This window comes from Aulonocara stuartgranti, assembly GCF_965226115.1.
Source record: "Aulonocara stuartgranti genome assembly, chromosome: 2".
In the NCBI taxonomy this organism is placed as follows: domain Eukaryota; kingdom Metazoa; phylum Chordata; class Actinopteri; order Cichliformes; family Cichlidae; genus Aulonocara; species Aulonocara stuartgranti.
Window position 1 is genome coordinate 7,180,040 of NC_138940.1, and position 22,199 is coordinate 7,202,238.

The window sequence follows — 22,199 nt, forward strand, 5'->3', positions numbered from 1 at the left end:
CAAAACAAAAAACATGTCACATGCAGGTGTTCTGGCCACTGTTCATATGAGGGTGAATTTATACAGTGTGACGGTACACAGCTCATATTATGATCAATGCGCTATTCACCGATTGCCTCTCCAGCAGTTCCTGTTTACGTTCCCAGTCAGCAAGAGAACGAACGATAGTGTCCTGAGGATCAGTTGGGAGAGAGGAGAGTTCATCTCGACTGGGGGAGGGCAGGGCGGAAGAGCGGGGCGTCAGAGGCGTCACGGTTTCCTCCAGTATCCGACGCTCCTGTTTTAATATGAACATAGATGAATTTTAAACCATAATTTAGTGGCCAGCTGGGCGAAGGTTAGCTGAAATACTACGTTTAAACTTCAAATTCACACACACATATTACATGTAATTCAGTTGATATTGTTAAGCAGAAAAACCCATCACAGGTGCTGTCAAGCAAAAAACACACCCACACACCTCCTCGTGGTACTTCCTTTCCTCCTCTGCCACCTCCTTCTGTGCTTTCTCCCACTCCTCCTTCAGTTTCTCCTGCTCACGCTGGTACTTCTCCTGTTACCATGGCAACACAACACATGACATGCAGCACAGCAGAGAGGAAGACTAAACTGTCTGCAGTTGGAAAACAAAGGCAATGCGCAGACATATCCGACATCAACAGAGTACTGAGAGACTTTTCAAAAGGCCAACCAAATGCTAAAAATTCTCTGCTTGTGATAATGTTTTAACTTGGTCCAAGAAGACAGAGAGCTGCAATAACAGGCACACGCTACAACATTTCCATGCAGAATACCCTCATTATGCACTTTAACTATGTGAAACTTGATGTACAGACATATGTGAAGGCAAATTTAGCTTCCTATCCACTGCTATGCCTAAAAACAGATTTTATATCTGCTTGTTAGGAACAAAAAGCAAACAAAGGAGACCAAAAGCAGGCAGTGCAGACAAAAGCAGAAAGCGTATCATGCAGAAGCTCTCAAACAGTGGGTTCGTACACAATTTTCAAAACTCCATTTAAATGTTCTTTGGTTTGGAGTATGGTTTATAACTGCCTATATCCAATAAAAGCAGAAAAAACACAAACATATTTTCTCAGATTACCTTTTTAACCTTTTAGACTTGTGTAAGAACCCCAAAAAGAAGGCGCCATTTAAAGACAACACATAGACAACACAGACGCAGGGAGGCTAAAAGGAAGTAATGAGTACACTGATGCACCAGACATTCATCCATTTCAGCGCATCTCATCTCAAACCATCCTGCAACAACTGGAAAGAAGGGAAATCGGCTTTCATCACTGTTTCGTCTTTTTTCAAGATAACACTGTAGATGAGCTTGATAAATAACAGACACTGCAACTCCATTAAATGTTGACAAGTGTGTGGACTTGAGATGCACCTGTTATAAATTGAGGAGAGAGAGGGTGACTTGGGCAGCAGCAACAGCAGCAGCTTTGGACAGAGTCCTTGCCTCTGTCTGTGGCTTGAGATGGAGACAGTGAGGGAATAAAACCAAAACAGAGGTTCTTCCACTGCACAAAATCGCCACCTAATGGTTAAAGTGTGCACAGACGCAGCTTGGGGGGGATGGGGGTGAGTTTGCCTTTACAGGAGGATGTGTTCAATACAAAACAAATATGGAGGCAAGCTTTGCGAGCAGCAATGAAATGTGGTTAATACATCCGACTGTAAGAGGAGCAAGTCAGTGACTGTGCAGCTGTGCAGCAGTGTGGTCTGGATTCATGTTTAGTTCCAGTTACAAAAAAAAAAAAAAGCTTTCCAGAAAATCATATTAGAAATAATCTTTAATAGCAAAATTCAGTAACAACACCTGCTTTCCACACCGGCTGCAATTTATTATTATTTTTGTTAAATCACCTCATTTGTAGAAATGAGTCTGAGGTCTCACAATTAAATGTCATTAAAACCTCAGGGGCCGAGACTGACCACAACCTGTTATGTCTTTCCACAAAACTGGTTTGTGCTGCTAAAACACAATATATCATTATAGCACACTGTAGGTATGTTGTTCTCTATAAGAAAGCTAACCCCTAACTTTGCAGCCTCATGCACCATGCTTGACTCTTTTAGGTATACTGTGTACCTGCAGCATGCGCTCCTGCTCTTGCTGCCACCTTTCCTGACGCTTTCGCTCCTCATCCGGGTCCCAAGACCAGCGGTCTCCCCGCTTGGCCTGGGGTAACACCGGAACTGACACCTGATAGACCCCAACACACACCCACACACACATATCACCATATACAAATATCCATGCACACATTCACATCCAACCACAACCCATTCACGCACAGATCAACACCAAAGTGCACACACATCCACCACAAAAAAAAGTAGAAGAAGAGAAGGGAGGAGACAGAAATAGTTGGTCTACCACAACAGCACTACTCCAATGCTAGCCAAAGGACTCCTACTAAGGAGAGAAGAGACAGAGAAAGAGAGAGATGAGCTTAAATGAAAATAAAATAAAAGCAGTCTCAGCCATCGACTACAGCATCATCATCTGGCATGCTACATAAACAGCTTTGTGTGTCCTATAATAATTAGCTGAGGCGCCTAAAATATGACAGTATGTGAGCACTGAATAATAAAACTGAAAGATTCACATGCAGTCATATTAATGGTTTTCTTGCTTTGCGTTTCTGTTAAAGTCTAAAACACCTTTTTCACTCTTACCTGTTGTATTTTGTGTATTCCCTCCCTTCCGCATAATTTTACTTTTACAACATTAAGCTAAACTACTGGTGTACCCATGGTACTGCAGGAGGGGATAAGCAGTAAAAAGGGTTTTTGTGAATTTACTCACATTTCCACGGTGATCCTTTTCCGCCTCTTCTACAGAGAAAGGAAACAGCGGTTAAAGCAAATGAGATATTTGGACACAGGGGATCAAACTAAGTCACTCGGATATTGAGGAAAAAGACAACACGCCAAGTGCTGATTTCCTGAGGAGTAAAATGGGGATGAAAGAAAACAAAGACAGAGCTGAGTCCACCAAGAGCAACAATCATAGTCAGTAAATTAATAATTTGTCAAAGGTTCAAAGGTTTTATTTTGTCTTTCTAGTTAGAAAAATGTTGATATAAATTGAAACTTTGCCTCTTACTAGGTCAGGTTTTGTAGGTTTAACCAGTGTGTGGAAAACAGCTGAACATTATCTTTTTTGACCTCGTCTGGCCAGGACTCTGCAGTCTATTTACACCTACAGGCCAGTGGACACTCTTTCAAGGATGAGGATGTACACATCCTGGACAGGGAGGAACGCTGGTTTGAGCGTGGAGTCAAGGAGACCATTTACGTGAAAAGGGAACGACCTCTGAATCGAGGAGGGGGCCTAAGGGTACATCTTTCAGCATCTTACAATGCTGTGATTGCAGCCATTCCCCAACTCTTTGTGAATGGAACTCATGGCCATTGATCGGCGGTCTTTGATCAATGGTCATGAGAATTTGCATAATTATGATGAAGGAACTGACCTCCCAGCCCTTTGTTCCTTCAGTGGGCTGGTTTCAGTCATTATGCAAATATACTGTTTATAAGATTTGGGGAAACCTGCAGTCAGCTGAGACTGAAGACGTCACTTGGATGAGTGACGAAACGTTTCTCCCACAAAACGCTACGTTCAGATGAACAGAATCAACTTTTGGAGATTATTTTTTTGAAATTCACACTTGCATGCAGAAAGACTGCTACGCAAAAGGAGTCCACAACAACTTATAAATAACAGTCAAATGTTCGAATGATCAAAACAACAGATAAACCTTACACAATTAAATAAATTTCTGTTAGTTACAGGCTGTAACTACAGTTCTGTGAGAATATATTTCTCCCCTACCCAACATCTGGCTTTCCCACTGCAGTGGGTACTGATTAATGCTGATCACAACTTTAATAGAGCTCTAATACACACCAGATGTTAGAGCTTTTGGTGGAAAAGCCCCCATAATGTGAAGCACACTGAGGCAAGCATGAAACTAAAAGTTAAGCAGGTCAAAAATGTGTATAATCTTCTTTTAATACATTGTCAAAGGGCACTTCTTCTCATTAAGAGCTTCTGTAAACATGATGAGAACATCTTTTACAACAACAAGACACTGATGAGCCAGTAATACTAAGAATGAGAAACTTCAAAACACATTTAAAACACAGAAAACGTCACTGTTCATTCACAAAAACATTGGAAATGAAGGAATAAACAAGAGATGGGTCTGGGGTCTAGCCCTTGGAGAAACGGCAGGGAAGCCCTGTGCACCAGCACTCAAGGGCGGAAATGTGATCGCCACGAGTGGAGGGAGTTTACCTTGCGGAGCGAAGAACTCCCAGCGTAATTTAGGGCTGCTGGTTGCCAACGAAGACCTGACACTGTTTGCAAGCTCTATAGCGAAATAAAATAAAAATGTGCAGGTGGAAGGAAAAGAGGGAATTAGGGGAGAAAGGGAAAGAAAGGAGGAAAGAATAAGGGATAGATGTCAAAACCAGGAGGTGGAGAGGGTGCAGATTGCAGCATTCCTCCTGTGATACTGTAAGTGGAAACTGGAAAACTGGTATAAAAAAAACTAAAATTAAAATAAAAAAAAATTTAAAAAAACCCTTAAAGAGCAACACTTTTTCCCCACATAAAAATTAATTCCAGTTTGGTTATACAAATTATGAATAAAAACAAATAAGAAAAAAAAACAATAAAGCAAGGCAGATTTTTTGATTGATGTTTTGTTGGATTGCATGTCCATCTCCCTTATGAAATAAAATGGGATATACTACAGCGATATGATAAGTGAGTCGAGGCTTTGCTAAAACAAGTCTCATCATGATCGCAAACCTTTGAATGCCCCTTTAATCATAGCAGCAAAGCAAAGTGACATATTGGAAGGCAAAAAGAAAAACAGGCACTAACAGGGATTTGCTGATCAAGCATCTAAAACAATAAGTATGGTAAATAAGCCAGATGTCTGGGTGTTAAACATGTACATACCTGCTTTTGTTTCCCATTGCTGGTGATAACCAGATGATCCTGGTGGAGCTGAGCTTGATGACATCTCTGACCTCTGTAAGAGCTCCCGGGAGCAGGGATCATTGGCCTGCAGGTAGATTTAAGATTATAGAATAGAACACCTTTTATTGTCAGTATACACATGTACAATGAGATACAGAGCATCTCCTACACAGTGCAGATATGTAGGAAAAGAAAGGGGGGTGAGGTGCACAGGTCTGCAGCACTATATACATACGAACAGTATTCAAAATTTAAAATGTACAAATATACAAATCGGGAAAAATAAATAAATAAATATTGTTATAAATTTACAAATTAAGGATTGCACCGTGGTGATGGTAGTTGTGTAGTCTGTGTATAGAGGGAAGTCCTTGGATTGGGGGGTGGAACTGTGTTATGAGTGCATGTTATCCACTAGACATCTACTAGACAGATGGCTCATAATTTGAGTTTTGATATCACCTACTGGCTGATATGACTGTATATCAACCCCAGACTGGACAAGATTAGAGAGGTCTTCACTAGATGGTTTGGACATTTCTTGTTCTTGTTTGGCTTCTGAAAAAAGACATACAAGAAGTTTAAAATCTACTAATATAGTTGCACAGTGTTGCATGAACTTCAGTAACACGTGTTTGTTCTAAAAGTAACCACAAGGTGTCAGCATACTACTACCTGCAGGTGGGTTTTGATAAGCTACAGCATTTGGCTTTTCTTCCTCTGAAGCAGCTGCTGTCTGGTTTCCAGTCTTTCCAAAGCTTTCCTGTGGCTTCTGCAGCTCCTGTAGGGGTCACATATGGATTTCTTTCTGAATGCTAAACTAAATTCTGCAGATCAAAGGGCCTATGTTGTGTAAGAAGTACAAACGAAACATGATATTTCAGACTTGAAGAGTTCAATCTCAACTAAATTTGGGCAAAATCATTGCAAGATGCATGATATAATGCATGGCAAGGAACAGAATACAGGGCAAGTATTCAATATACGGCATTATTGAGAGAGGCAAAATACTCTGCACCCAGAAAACTGGGCTTGGAGTAAAATACCCACTAACCATGCTTCTTTAAAAGACAAAAAAATGTAAATAACTATAAAACATCGGAATTCTCACTGATGGGAGTGAGGTGGGCCGGCTGGGTGGTGTTGACTCAGTGACTTTCTCCTCCTGGACCTCCTGAGTGTCCTCAGAAGCTATCTCTGTAACATCTTGTGTCTCCTTTGCCTTTGTTGACACTGGACTTCCTTCCCTAGAAGAGGTGTGGGTACTGTGAGGGAGTGAGGTTTCTGACAAGGGAACATCTACAGCACCATCTACAGTGCTGTTTTTGCTTTGGGAAGGGGATGCCTGAAAATGGGGAGGCGAGTCCCTCCCTTGACTCTCAGGTGTGGTGGGAACATCGTCACTTCCAACGTCACCATTTACTCGCACCAAACCATCCACCTAGGTAAAAAGAGAAAAAGTTTAATGTTTAATTTTCTGTGTGTAGTGTTTATACCCTTCGCTTTTCAATAAATGGCTTCAACATGCATTAATGTTAAGAAAGCAAGCTGAACGATATGGCTATACCATTCAATTTTATTTATTTTGCTCTAAATCATAACATATGCAATTTCAAGGTAAGATTACAGTATTGAACCACTCATTTCTAGATAAGAAGGTGCTTATTGTCCAATTTATTCTTCATTCATTACATGGATAAATATAGAAATCCTGAACAACACTGACTGCGAATAAAAATGTAAAATAAACCACGCCAAAAAACCCAGTGGCCTCATTTGTGGTCATTATGAACCTCTCTTCTCAGTTAGTAATTAGCTATTCATCCAGCTCACAAGACCACACTGCCCTCTATGAACAAGAGGCACTAATATATGTGCGAAGAGCTCCTAGTGAGCGGTAACTCAAGACACGGTGGTAAAGATGGGTGAATGCAGGCTCAGTCTCCCCCTCTCTGCCTCCACCTTCTCATCCCTCTCCTTGCAGCCTGTGTGGGCTCTCTTTGTCCGTCGGGAGCCCACTTCACATTGAGAGGGTCCTACTTGTCAACTTCTTAAGTCAATAGGGAACAGAGGGCTCCATTGAAGCCCAGGCTTTGCTCAGACTCCTGACAAGGAATTCCAGAAGAGTGCTTTGTTCCATTTGGTCTGATAATAATCTTACCCTCCCTCTTTTCCACACCAAAACATAAGATCTCATCATGAAAATTCCCATTTTGTAATTTTTTTCTAGAAGGAAATGGATCCCGTTGAGAGTACTTCGAGCTAAATTGAAACATTACATGCTTCTTCAGGGAGGGGATGTCTTACATTTTCCTACAAACCAGCCAGCTCATCACCATGGCAGTTCTGTGGTATTCTAATGTAAATGCCAAGAGACCCGGAGAGGAATTTACCCACAAGGAGGGAAACAGACACTTGCAAGTAACCACATTTGAAATGGTCAAGGCCTTAATCACCGTTAGACTAACAAGATCTTATCTTCTTTTTTGTATATAGGAATAAAGCTTTAGAATCACTGTGTACACAACCTGAACAAGAAGCACCATACTGTATATCCACAGCAGCCCTGAAGCTTCCTGTGACAATACCTGCAGGCAGTGCAAATGTTGAAAGCAGCTGGATTGTCAGCTGCTTAGTGCATAGTCATAGTCCAATATGTTCATGTACATGTTCGATGAACAGACACTAAGAAAGTGGGAGTCATATGCACTTCCTTCTATACCCAGGCAGCATCCTAGCCTAAACCAAACTGGGTATATCTAATAGTGAGAACAGATCACACATGAATGGGATTATTTCCTGCTGTGTCCCACGTGTGAGAGAGGGTAACATCTGCCAATGTTTTGGACTGAACCTCCTGATATTGTTCATGTGCAAAAACAGCTAAAAACAGGACTCAGTATTTGGAGTAGACAACTATGAACATTTTAATTGTTGTCACCTTAATCCTTAATCTTAAATGTTTCCACGTGTGAATTGTGGTGCAATGAAAAAAAATATACTGACATCTGTGTTCTCACATTCAGATATATCTAGGTAAGTCAATATCTGACCTCCTTCGCCTGAGTCAATCATACCTTGTTGTTCCAAGTTTCACCTCCTGCAGGTCGGGCCTGGAAATAAGGCTTGGGCATCAGCAAAGGCACCGGTTTGGGTGACAGGGCTCGGGTTGATGGCGGTTCAGAGGAGCGAGAGCGTATCTGAGACCGCTGGTGTGAGGACGGTTCTTTGGGAAACTCCTCGATTCGCGCCTCAAATGTAGAAGTAAACTTTGGAGTCGGGGCAGACTGCTGGCGCAGATACCTCATGGGCCCATTGAAGTCAGAATCGAAAGGGTCTGGTGTCGTGGGAGAGGCTGACAGGGAGAGGGAGAGCGGGAAAGGTGAGGTGGGGAAGGAGGGGTCAGCGGATATGCTGCGGTCCAACAACTTTGGCAGCTGCAGGCGTTCGAGGACTGTTTCGCTTATGGAGAAACGCTGGGCGTAACGTTGGAGAATGGCAGTCGCCTCCTCAGGAGTTTTGGCTTTCTTGTATGCCTGCCGTAGATCCTCCTCACGACGCTCCCTTAGAAAGAAGAGAAAGCATAGCAGAGGTAAAGCAGTTGATATAACAATTATTTGAACCTACTCTTGCTTTAGCCAAGCTTTGTCTAAAAAGACAGATACAGAAATCAGTTGTAATTGCTACCAAAGGCTGATTGGTTGCTGTCAAACTCAAGAGACCTTTTTTTTTCTTCACTGCAAAAGATCAGTTTCTTCTAGTCATTTCACAATCACTCACACAATCTGCTCTTCCTTTTAATTTCTGAAGGAGACCTATTTAAAGTGAACTCCAGGAGGAGCTGCATTCACCTCTGTGCCCGCTGACAGCAATGACAGGGGACATATAATTCTCTTCTCTGAGAATGACCCAGTTTTTCTTTACTTCTGATATCATACTGAGCAAAGAGCTATTGGCTTTCCTGTGGTATACTCATTAAAGCAGTTCTCAGTAGGTTGTCGTGGATGTAACTTACTTGTCCTCTACTATCTCCCTATAGGTCTTGATGCTTCTTCTCCTCTGAGAGGTATAAGTGTCTCCTGACATCAGGCGCTCCATCATCTTCCTTTCCTCCTCCTTTTTGATCAGATCCTGGGAAATACTCCTCCTCCGACTTTTCCATCGGGCCAGGTCCTGACACCCATACAGACAGATTCAAAGTATGTCCTGGGTCAGCAGCACTTTGAGCTCCCTGTTATTTTACTGGGGCACAGCTAAAATGACTTTAGAAGACGCTTGTATAACAGGCCACAGGCAGTAAAACCATAGCAGTTAAAAAGGAATAATGAAAGTAATGCAAAGATGTAACAAACTGCATACAAATAAATGTCAGTCCCATAAAACAAAGACCGAAAGATACAGAGTGAGCGACCTAATGTCTGAGAAACTCACATCCTGCCAGTGGTCCTCCTCTTCCTTCATTTTGTTGTACTGGTTATGCATCCGCTCATGACGCACCTGACTGTGCGGCTGTAACGTGGCTTCTTCCTCACCACGCATGTCGATCATACTCACACTCCTGCAGGCAAGGGGAAAAAACAAGCAGTAATTATTTAAATCAAACTGGGCTTATTAGTTATACTACTAGTGATTCTATAGTACATGATGTACTACTACTGTAATGGTGTTTTCATTTTGTCACTGGAACACAATATAAAAAAAAAACTGCTTTAACATATTCTATACTTTCAATGCAACTTTGAAGAAGTAACATGTTTAATGTTGAATAAAAGCTACTTTTGACTGCTCACTTAATCATAAGATGTCACCATAGCAAGTAGGTCTACATGTTTGATCTGGCAGATTTCTTTTTACACCAGATGCCCTTCCTGAAGCAACCCAAAAGGGATTTCTCCCTCTTCCCGTAAAACTGGGATTTTTCTTTGCTTATAAGGCGAGTGTGTAATCCACTATACTACTGGAGCCACTGAAATGGTTAATGTCAAATAAACACAGAAAATTAGCTTTACCATGTATACCATGGAACAGTCCAAACAGAATGTATCAAACAAACCACATCGTTCAAAAACTACGTCAATTTATCATAATGAGGAAAAGGTAAATAAACTGGTCCCAGTGTCTCAGAGAGATACCAAAAATAAAATCATTGTTCCATGGAAACATGTTTTTAAAGGAAACTTCATGCTTGCTTAGTAAGCAGAACTAAGATTTTATCCAGCCCATTGTTCCCTCGGAAGATCAAACAAAGATTTCTGCGTCTTTGCTCTTTGGATGGATTCGATATGTTTCAAAACACATTTAAATACATTTAATATCAGTTTCAATCTGAGTTCATCAGATGCAACAATCAGTATGATCTTCATACAATCATTGACTCATTAAAGGCAGTTTACATTTCTCTTTACATTTGTTCTGCAATGGCGAAACAGTTTTACATTACAGATGAGACAGAAAGTACAGCTTTATTGTTAGAGGCATGCAGCAACAATGCATGTTGATCACAGAATTAGAAAGCCTAAGAGCAATGACAACTGTCTTAACTATGTGAATATAGCACCTGTCTATTTTTAGTACTTTTATGTGCTGGCAACAGGTAATTTTCAAAGGTATCGCTTGGCTTACAGTCATAAGTTACAAAAGAGTGGCACTTAGATGGTACTCACTCACAAATGCTTTTTGGTTCTCACTGAGCAGTGTGTGCATTAAAGAACATTGCAGCAGTACAGTATTTTCACACCAAGGGGCAACTGCACTTAAGCAATCCCCTGTCATCATGCTGCACTTTTAGCTGTTGTGTATGGGATTAAAGGGACTGGTTGTTGGCAGGCTGGTAGAAATGGCTGCTTTACATGACACATGCAGCTGGCTCGCAGAAGCACTGAGGATGAGTTTAGCAAGTCCTCTCCACATCCTTGGCAGCAGGCACGTTGAATAAATTTGAGAGGAATGGATTGTTGCCAGGCAAAGGCAAAAAAGCACTAGGTTTATTGAAGCCATATTTTCCATGATAAGCCTAAGAGCCAGGGACACTGTTTGACACTGTTGAAGCACACAGCCAAAAATGTCCACCACAAATCATTTAACTGCAAGCAGGAAAATCTGCTTATTTGTGAGACATTTATGTTTTCCATGCAGAAAAAAGTCGTCACATAAGATCGCCTTGTAACAAATGCTGTCATACATCAGCACCGACTGGCTGCACTGATTCCCACTAATACCTCTACGAAAACAGAAATCAGATAAATTACTGTCATTGCAGAAAGCATTTTGGTTCCATTCCACATTTCTGTAGACTATGTGGTGTTTAACATGTCATGTCAAAATTGCCCCAAAAGATGAATTAAAGGAATGATTTATGACATTAGGGTATCAATTCCAGTAAAGTTTGAGGTTCTATGGGCCACTTCACATGATCCATACCCTGGTAAGAGCATATTATGGTTAAATGACAGCATAATGCAGCATTTTTTTTCAACACAAGATTGTCAATATGAAATTAATAAAGGAAAAAATAGAACTTTTATAAATATAAATTGCTGTCAGTGGTGACATTTTTCTAAATTCCTTCAATTTCTGGCAGATTTCCCCACTTCCCTGACCTATTTCCAACAATGAACAAATGATTTAATGACTTATTGAGCCAGCTCTATTTTGTACTGCAGAGCAATGCCAGGCAGCTGAGCCTGTGAGGGGTAAAAAGACAACTTACTGCGGATCATCTGACACACAATCTGTGTGGCTGAATCTACAGAAGTCAGAAAGCATGGAGGGAAAACACAATCACAAATGAACACAACACTCTGAAGAGAGAAACATCTCATCCACGCGTGCAAATATTAAAAAGCCATGTTTGCAGCTGATAATGAGTTAGTTTGTGACTACGCACCAGCTTAATTTAATTACTAATGCTTGAAACAAATATGTGTGGTGATCTTTGGTTGTGTTAGCTCCTAGGTTAAATGACAAACCTCAAGCCAGACACAAGGGGGCAGTCTTATCCAGAACACAAATTTACTGCAGCACTAAAAGCACTGCTGGCATAAAATAAAAATAATTTTAAAAAACACATTATATGGCCATGATCTTAGAATGCAGTTGACACTAAACTATTGAAAAAAGAAAGAAAGAAAAAAGGAAATGCATGTTTTATTAGACAGCACAAGGGTAACATCAAGGATGCAGCTGTCTTTGTGTCTGTGACCACCACTTGTAGGTTTGGCCTTAACCACAAAGGTCTTCATACAGAGCTGTCTCTGTGATGTTGGAGGGGTGTGAGAGACAGTGTGGCCTGTGGTTTGAATCTCACAAGATGGGAAAAAAAAAGACTAAATCAAGACCAGGCAGATTGTTTGCTAAAAATGGTATTTGTCATATGGTATGTCCTAGTAAAACATCTATTTGCCATATGTTTTGGGGTAGATAGATGTGTGGCTGGGAATATGCTTTAAAGTCAGCTTTACTATAGAATTTCATTGGCACACTTTGAACTATCACTGTGTGATTGCCAATCTAGATTTGGATTCAAAGATATAGACTGAAGAATTACTCATCGATTTTGGTTCAAACTGGATCAAATTTACTTCAGAATGCACTGAAGTTGTTTCCTAATTTGAAATCCCTGAACAGCTCAAAAGCTGCCAACTAAAGTCATGCACAGTTAATCAAAAAGCACATTCTCAAATGTTTCTACTTTCACAAATTAATCAGTCACAAAAAAGCAAGGATAAGAGAAAAAGTCAACTTTTCAGACTTTCCATGCAGCCCTTTTCAACAACAGATTTTAGCTGGCACTATCAATTTGCCTTCATGTAAAACAGGTAAAAAAGGTCATGCAGTCTTCAGATAGTGACATTCATCATCCACAGAGAAGCACTGCAGTCTCACGTCAAGATCACATGCTGATATAGAAAATTCAAAGGGATCATGGAAATAGAAGATCCCTTCACTTTGAAGTGAATTAAGCCGTTTTAGCTTAATGCAGCAAAGTTTCATTAAATAACAGTGTAGCTGTTGGAGTGAGCTCACTTTGCTGGAAGACTGCTGTCCACCCAAGACGTGCCTTCATCCATTTCAGTCTGTGGCTTTCCCTTCTGCCGGCACGTATCAGTCGTTTCTGTTGATGCGGTTGCCATGGCAGTGGGCACAGGAAGGAAGCTAGACGGACTCAGGGTGACGATACATTTGGGTGAGGTCGGTATTTGACAAGCCTGTTTATCATCTCCTTTTGCATCTGCAGCTACCAGAGAACCAGGAACTCCTTTCCTTATTGCGACATCCTCCTGGTGTGTCACAGGTGAATGCTTCCCAGCTGTGTTGATGGGGCTCGTTTGAAACACGGAGGCGGCCGTGGCATTTGCTGCTAGGGTCGACGAATGGTGGAAGAATTCCTCTGAGCACGAGCGAGCTGGAGTACTGCAGAAAGCAAAGCAAACTAAACCGTTTTGCTGCCTGGTTATTATCCTACATCATAAGACAGCATTCCTCTGGAGAAGCCTAGTTTTTTTTAAAGACATAAATCTATGAAAATAGCGCATGGTCACAAATTCCTTCAGAGCAGACAAAGTCAAAGCAAAATTCACAAAACAGTCTGCTGTTTGTCATCCTGTGATGAACAGCTACTTTCTGGGAGGCTTATTATTGGACTGTAAATTCCCAGAATACATGGTAGGGAGGGAGAGACTGGCCAGCTGCCGGCAGTGAAAAGGCCAGGCTTCAGTCCCAGCCTGCTCAGGGTCAGGGAAGGAAGAAGGCCTCATTTCCTTACATCCTGAGGGTGGGTCGAATGTTCATGTTCTCTGTGAATGTTTGTTTGTGTGTGGACACATACAGTACATTCTTGTGTGCATCCATATTATATATACATATATGTGTATATTTCTGTGTGTCCATGTTTCAGTTGTGCATGCAGCTTTGCTCCTAGCATATGATTGCAGATTTGATAGAAATATATTGTGATATAACTGGAAAGCAACCACTTGGTTCTTTTGTTCTCCCTTTCACTTGATCAAAATTTATGTTTGATTGAAAAAAATCTAGAGAACAACAGATTTCTGATACTTTAGATGTCAAACAGATTTGGTCATTACTGCAACTACAAAAACAGCTAAAAAAACATGGCACTGGGTATCTGCTCTACTTAACTAATTGAGTGAAACAGCAAAAGCTCTTAAAAAGGATGTGTCAACATTGCAAAAACCAATTAGCTGAAATTGAAAAAAAAATTCTAGCCTTGGCTTTATTCAGGAAATATGCAAGATGGGGAAATCCATATAAAATATCCTACAAATCCCCTTTGTCTCGGACAACCATCCGATTTCTATTGAGGATTCACTCCCTTAACATTCTCAATATTCAATCAATGTCACAACATCTGTGCCAGAAGACAATGCTGGAAACTGGAGGCATGACTCTCCAACAGCACTGTGAACGAAACGTCGGTTTGACTAGGAAATAACACCGGATAAGGCTGGACTGCGAAATTACATAAGAGACCTAAACTGACATTTTTCAAGGAGCACTGCGATCACATTGGATTTGTGTGAGCTGTAAAATATACAATGGCATTGTTCTTTGACAGCTCATAATCCTCACCTTGTTTCCTGACACCAAATGTATAATTTGAGACTTTGGGCTGTCCTGCTGCGTACAGACTTTCTGAAATATATAAGCAAAAGGCTGCAAGTGCATTACAGTCTGAAACTGGTTTAAATAAGATGTGACCCTCTTGCTAACTTACTGTTACCCAAGACTGGATAAAAGGAGCAGTGGAAAAGATGATCTGATAAAAGCAATGCCAAAAAGAAAAATTAAACATCAGCTGGAAAAGTTTTCTACCATGGAAACTGTCTTGAAGAAAACAGTTCTTAGAGATGTTTGTTGAGTATCGTGACTATCACAAACATTGGTTTTGGACAGGTACGCTACAGCTGAAATAAGCAAGATCAATTTTTCAGTGTTTTCTGTGGCATTCAGGAGGATTAGAGTCAAATATATCAAAACTTGCACATGAAACACGGCAAAATACCACTTGATGTAGAATAAGTTAACCTTTTAAAAAACAAAAGTTCAGCTGAAATATTACTGCTGACTCTACTCATGACCAACAATAATAAAGATCTCTACACACTGAGCACTAAACTCTTCTATCATGGACTTGCAAAGTTTCTTCCTGCAAAAACCAATTGTTGGCATTCACCAGGAGGTTTTAGGCAGAGCCAAAAGAAAAATCATCAGTATTGAAAAAACAATTTCAATTTTGCTCATTTGGTGATTGATTTTCCAAACATAGCAGGAATAACTGTCAATCAAATGGTCAGATTTTTACAGAAAACGTATACATTTCTATCAAATCTGTCAGAAAATCCATACCATCCATAACGTTATTGCACTACCACCCAAAATGCCTATTCTAACCCCAAACAACTCCAAATACTGTTTATATATTATTATCAAACTGGAGTGTAGAATAACAACATGCTATTAGTTTTTCATTTACCTTGGAGCTGTTAGCTTAAAGCAGATATGGATAGTGGTGTGGTAATTTTACTTTATTTACTTTTCTGACCTCCCCCCCACCTTAGCTGTGACACTGCACAGAGCTCTCTGCAGCCACCTAAAAACTTTACACATATAAAATAAATTTTTGCTTAAAAATCAGAGAAACAATGTGTAAAAGCACAAAAATAAACTTGACGGGTTAAATTAAAAAAACAAAAACATAAAAAATAGTAATTACAAAAAGGAATGGGGATGTTGATATCTGGTATTGAGAAAATATGAGTGAAGGTTAAAACCTTTGCTCAGAGGTGACCATCAGATGAATTACAGTCTCTCTTGGGGGCTCTGCTTGGGGCTGGGGGAGACTACTGGGCAGAGGCTCACTTCTCCTTCTTTTGCCTGCTGTATGGATCTCAATGCAAGGCGGAGATGCAGACTGCCTCCCTTCGTGCTTGTCCTTTTTAATGTGGTTCTCCTTTTGAATCTGTGTACAGGGTTTAAGGGGCAGGGTGGGGGATGGACTAGGGGATTCTCCAGGAGGGATTTCTAAGCTACAGACCTCATTTAGACTGAGGCATCACCCATTCATGCAACACACACACAGGACAGGAATACGTAATCACATTGGGAGTAAAATTAGTCACATGAGGATAATCACAACATGATGGTCATAAGACATGAAGCACAAACAGATGTAGGGAGGGTTGGGGAAAGAACGAGTGAAGGACACACCATGACATAAAATAATAAGAGGTGAAGTAAAGAGATGGAGAAGGAGGGAAAGAGGAAAAGAATAAATGCAAAATCAATATGTGAGCTTTGATGGATGAAAAAAATAGGGAAATAACCAATTGGGTAGCAAAACTTTTGCGAGATCCCGAGTTTGTTTTGCGAGATCTCGCAAAAGTCCGTCTTAATTTTTTTTTCCTCCCATGTCCCCTGCGGGGCTCCGTACTAAACACCAAACTCAATCTAGTCAATAGCAAACAAGCAACATCGGAAGCTACAAGAGACAATCAAAGCACATCAAGGAATCTGCTGAGCAAGCAGAAATCTGAAACTTGTGATGAAATTTGCATGGTGTCATGCCAGACTATTTCAAAAAGACCTTTTGTTTTAAATCTGCTTCAGACATTTGCTTCAGTCAGAATTAGAGCCAATGAAAACCCACATCTGGCCTCTATTAGCCACTCACATCTGTACAATACTAGAAAAATAATCAAAAGCTGAGAGGTTTTATTACAGACATATGCAATTTGACATAACACCTAATCTTGCCAATTACTGTAAAAAAAAACTCAAACAAACAAACCCCCCCTAAACATCACTCACACACAAAACATTTTAAAACATTGAAAAATCTCCAACAGCTGATTTGTTTTATCAGTTCTGTATTAAAGTAATTACTTTAAATTATTTCATGGTCTACATCCATATCTACTAATCTCAGCCATCATCTTCACGCTTATTAACAGGATTTCTGGGCAGTCAAACTTCTTCCATCCGCACCCTGAACTGTGCGCTTTCAGCCAGAACTTTTTAAACAAGCTTTAAAAGGGTTTATCTGCACCAATCAGTGTCAAGCCACAGTGGTGTAACATGTACCCCTGATAATCTGTTCATTAAGCTATTAAACTTCTTTGTTTCTTATTTTGGATTGTGCCCAACTTAACAACAATTGTATATATCGACACACAAACAACAGACACCTTTTAGTATTCCATACATATAATATTATATGATATTTTCAGTTAGGCTAAACTAAATGCCTTTTTGATAGCCAAGTCACAAGAGCACTCTCTAGTGTTACACCTACCTAAGAGGTCTGTCACCCCCTACAGGTGAAGTGGCGGTACTCCAGCTCTTGCGTCCTCCCTCCTCTTTGTCGTTGCTCTTTTTGCGTAGTGGCGTTGGCAGATATCCACTCTGGTTGCTCTTGTTGGGCAGGTACTGGTTAAAGGGTACGGCGGTTCGTGGCTCGCTGACAGACGTCCGTCGTGCCAACATGTCATCCTTACGAACGTCTGGCATCTTCCGGTGAGGAGCGCCGTCAGACTCCGAGTCGCTGCCACGGCCTAATGAGACGAACAGAAGTGTTCACTGGCACCAGAGGACACATTTTTCATCAAAATTGTATTTTTTAACCCATATGGAAGAAACAGACTATACTACATGTTATATATGCACTGTGTGTCTTTAGAGACTACACAGCGATGTCTCTCAAAAAGTATTTTGCATGAGAAAAACATAACCACTTTTTTTGCATTGGTCATGGTATGATGCTGTACATCTTGATATGATATGACAGAAACACTGATTAAAAGTTCTGAAATTAAGCAAAATGGCAGGAACAATGCTACCTGCTAATACTGATTTCCTTTACCTCAATGCTAAGAAAAAATAAGCTAAAAACAACAAAACTCAAAGTGTGATAGAAGTAATCAGAAACTCAGATATACTCTACAAAGCACCCAGTTCTCAGACCATTTACACTTGTGACAAATCATGTAAACACAAGTATGTGTTATATTAAAGCCCCTTTTCAATCGCAATGTGTTCAAAAAACGATAAAAAACGACTTCATTTTAAGTATCCTACACAGCAAGAAAACTGTATCTTGCTGAGTCATTGCAAGAGAGAGACAGAGGGAGAACAAGAGGGAGACATAAGAGATTAAACCCAAAAATAAGATCAGAGGAAAAACTGTTGATTGAGGAGTCTCGTGGCAGAAAGCCCAGATTTATTTCTTTAAACCTTCATATACGCATAACAAAATTACAGTGGTCTAATAGTGTTATTAGACCACTGTGCATTCTTGCCACAGAGCATAAATCAGATGCAAGCCTGTTTTTATGAAACAAAGCAGGTGACATAAATCATCACTAAATTTGCATTGTGCAGCTTGTGCTGACTAAATATTAGCACGCAGTTAGACACGGAGTAAATTCTTCCTGTGTGAATCAGATTTTAAACATAATGTTAGCTTTGTAATATCAGTGGTAACACCTGGCTTTGCAGAAGTTTATTGCTTAAGGACTTTCCCTACTTGGGGTCCTAAATTCCTCTGTGCGATGGCCCACTGTGATCCTCTAAAAACATATAGAAGAAAGAAATGAAACTCAGTCTCATTCAGCAGGTCACATGTTTATAGTTCCAGTGATTTACTGAAGATATACCAGTCACATCCACGATTACTTGGCAATGTTTTGCAAACCAAAGCCTAGATATGTTAAAACCCGCAGCAAAACCCGCTTGCTTTATTCAAGGTCGCTAAAAATTCCTCTCAAAGATGTTCAGCACATGTGCTACTGTCCCCTCCCTTTGAGTGCATGTGTACTCAGACTATGACCTATAAATTTATGACTCAATGTATATATATTCAGAGTACAAACCAAGAATTTTAACCAGATCTAAGTCATAAAATCTTCCCTTAGTTTTGTGGACATACACGTGGAAGCAGCTGTCACATTTGAACTTGTGAAAAGCTTCTTTTTCTATCAAAAGGCTTTTTATGTGGTTTCAAAGATTGACAGATCAAGGTCCAAAAAAAGACTTCGAGAAATCTGCACTTCTAACAACGAAGGGTTCAATTATGGCTCTTAACCCATGCAATGGAAACATGAGGGACTCTGCCATCCAAGTCGATCCATCTTTAAGGAACAACATATGTTTTTTACAGGATGATGTGCTCCCTCTGCACACATGGTAATAGTGAAGCTTGAGAGAAAATGTATCATGGGTCAGGTCCATAGTGTACCAAGATTTTAGAAAAATATAGTGACATCAATAGTCATCATCATCATCATCTAGTTATACTGCATTACGAAAGAAAAAGTTACAAAGTGTAGTTCAATAATGATCGCAGTAACTGAAAAGTTGTAACGAATGTCCAAAACACCAAGTATGAAAAGACAAAATGTAAGAACAATGTGAGAAATAATTAATTCAACAATGTGTTGCTAACTACAAATACGTAGCATTTATTATAACTGTACAATGCAAAAAGAAAAACTGGAAGAAATAACACAAATGTACTACTATTAATACCAATAGTAGTAAATAAGTAACTAATACGTAGTATGTATTATTTCCAGTGCATGGAAGCACATCAGTTGCTGATGAAAGTGCATCATCATTAAGACATCCAATGAATGTGAACAAACGTCAGCTTTGTTATATTCATCTGTGAGTCCGCTATTGTCTGAGTGACTTTTATCATCAGATGGTGAGTGTGAGTGTCCATGTGGGTGTCTGTGCACATGCTTGTTTTTCTGACCACTCGAATGTGATCAGAAACACTGACCACATACACCGTACACTGCTGAGACTTTACATTATAATGCACCAACTATCCAGACATCCGAGGCACAAGCCTTCAAGGGAACTTCAAAGAAGAACAACAGGAATGACTACTGAGCTGCCGGGTCCCCAGCTATACGTGTCCGTACAAGCGTTAGTTACACTCTACATTTTAGTTTACAAAATTAACAGTTGTTGCCTTTATATAAGATCATTTTCACTTCTATGCAAACTAAAATTAAAACAAATTAAAAAAAGATTCCAAGTTTGAATACAGACAATATCATTCTTACAATCGTAAACTGTTTATGTGGCAGTACGAGAAAAAAAGCTATGCTTTCAGTTTATGATGATTTTTCATTGATTATGTATGAAGCCAGGAGTCTGAAAACATATAGTTTTCAGACACTTTGGAGAGATATTTTCTACAAGACCTTTAAAACTATCTCAATTACATCATTCAATCATTCTTTCAAACGGCTTTTGACTGGCAGTGGGCGCTGCCCTGTAAACAGAGAAAGTGAGAAGGACAATTTTACTATAGAAGCCCACAAAAGTGCCTCATTTATCCAAACCGTATCCATCTCCACACATAGCCCAAACAAAAGGGCATTGCCAATATTGAATTTCTCGATTGAATCAAAGTTCCTAATTTCTGTCAGGGTGAAGTCAGTTTTCAGTGCTGAACAGAGAAAGGGCTTTGTCTAAAGGTCAGGGCAGGGAAAACCTGCTGGAGTCAAGTTTGTATGGATGTTAACAAAAGGATTCTTTTTTAACCCAGGGGGCTAGATGTACTCAAAGCCCCCTGGGTTAAAAATATCTAGTTTGTACCTGTGGGTCTCATTTGATCACTGATATTTTGATAACCAGGAATAATAAATATCACAAGATTGTGATGTTAAATATGTAGCTTTTGAAAGCATGTATGCATCACAAAGTGCTTCTGAAATAAAATAAACTTATCAAAACTTAAAAGGAAATTCCACCACAGGTAGCGGTATGCTAAACTTCAATCTGCCTCCTCAGTTCATCAGCTATCAACTCTCTTCGTTCTTTTCAATCTTTGGATGATATGTAGGTGTCAGCAGGTTGACAGTGTGACTAATCAGCTGTGAGTTACATGTGTCGGTGGAAAAATTGATTAGGTAATGCTTCTGTAGTATAAACAAGAGAGGTTGAAAGAATGTTTGTGGCAGCTTTTTTCGAGGCTATTTTTAAGAAAACAGAGCCCATTTATTCCATCAAGTTTCTTTTTGCGTAATAGTGGAATACCCTTGAAAAGCTAATTTTGGGTCACTGCCGGAAAAACTTGAGTTATTGTCAGATTTGGGGGTTGTCAGGCTGGTGTTGCTTATTGTATGTTTAATTCCCACTTCAAGCATGAAGAGAACGTAGCAGTTTCTTTTTAGGGCTCTATTAAAAGTATATAGTGACTTGTGGGACACCCTGTATAGCGATATCTTGCCTACCTTTATTAGCAAACATGAGTAGACAGACAACAACAATAAACATTTGCCTGGTTTTCTTAACTCTTTCAAGCTGCATGTGCATGTGTGTGCATGTGGTTAACAAGATCGCTAATAAAAGGTTTTCTACCCGCCTGGCACCCCACCAAGCCTACACAGTCCATATTTTTTAATAGACAAAATGACAGCAGGCAGTGCAACCTACGTTAAACTTGAAAAAAAGGTTTAAAAAAAAATAAAGAGAAACATGGTAAGGGGTCAACTTTCAGTAGACTGGCTAAAACTTGTTCATTGGCCCATATTTAGGATGTTTTGGATACCATCATCCTAGCACTTTTTTAAAAAAAAATAGCGAATATTGCTTCTACAACCAAAAATGAAAGCTACTTATCTACAACAATAAAGTAAACACTTAAAAAAAACCAAAAAAAAAAAACCCACAGGATACATTGCGGATTTTTCCTTAAAGCACTATAGTTTGACTGTTGATGACAACAAGGAACAACAGTTTCCTTTTGCACTTCCCTCAAAACAAAAACATAATCAGACAGGATGCTTTTCCTCAGTTTTTCCCACATTCAGCACAGCAATGACAAGTACATTACACTGTGTGACGAACGCAGTAATCTTTTTTATAGTCTACCATTAAAATTTTATACCTTCAAATCCGCAAACAGTCTAGCAATTAGCAGCTTTCAATGAAAGCATGTGGCCAGTTTGGCATTATAAAATACTCATGTGAGACCAAAATGTATTTTTAACTCAATTTCTGACATCAGCCCAAAGCCACTTCAAAGGTTTTGCAGCTTATGCTGGTCTTGCAAGTGCCATGCTACCATGTCGGATGTCTTAAACTGCACATATACAGTAGTAAGCATTTTTCGTAATAAACAACAAAGCAATGTAAACACGTTGAGGGAAAT

At 39.9% G+C, this 22,199-nt stretch overlaps 1 protein-coding gene across 10 annotated transcripts in view; it reads right to left on the reverse strand.

The window, feature by feature from the left end:
* Positions 1 to 22,199, reverse strand: part of limch1b (LIM and calponin homology domains 1b) — an 83,662-nt gene that overhangs the window by 6,506 nt on the left and 54,957 nt on the right. For 3 of the 10 annotated variants that reach the window (XM_082555769.1, XM_082555765.1, XM_082555774.1), the window contains 15 exons: positions 17,328 to 17,586; positions 15,808 to 16,080; positions 13,040 to 13,426; positions 9,446 to 9,572; positions 9,030 to 9,187; positions 8,092 to 8,578; positions 6,126 to 6,455; positions 5,687 to 5,795; positions 5,481 to 5,572; positions 4,994 to 5,099; positions 4,322 to 4,396; positions 2,828 to 2,856; positions 2,108 to 2,221; positions 461 to 553; positions 110 to 277 (listed from right to left, as the gene is read on the reverse strand). In XM_082555769.1, the coding sequence (XP_082411895.1) occupies positions 110 to 277; positions 461 to 553; positions 2,108 to 2,221; positions 2,828 to 2,856; positions 4,322 to 4,396; positions 4,994 to 5,099; positions 5,481 to 5,572; positions 5,687 to 5,795; positions 6,126 to 6,455; positions 8,092 to 8,578; positions 9,030 to 9,187; positions 9,446 to 9,572; positions 13,040 to 13,426; positions 15,808 to 16,080; positions 17,328 to 17,586 (2,807 nt within the window). The remainder of the gene's footprint in view (positions 1 to 109; positions 278 to 460; positions 554 to 2,107; positions 2,222 to 2,827; positions 2,857 to 4,321; positions 4,397 to 4,993; positions 5,100 to 5,480; positions 5,573 to 5,686; positions 5,796 to 6,125; positions 6,456 to 8,091; positions 8,579 to 9,029; positions 9,188 to 9,445; positions 9,573 to 13,039; positions 13,427 to 15,807; positions 16,081 to 17,327; positions 17,587 to 22,199) is intronic. The other 7 variants (XM_082555767.1, XM_082555768.1, XM_082555770.1 and 4 more) reach the window with 7 other exon arrangements.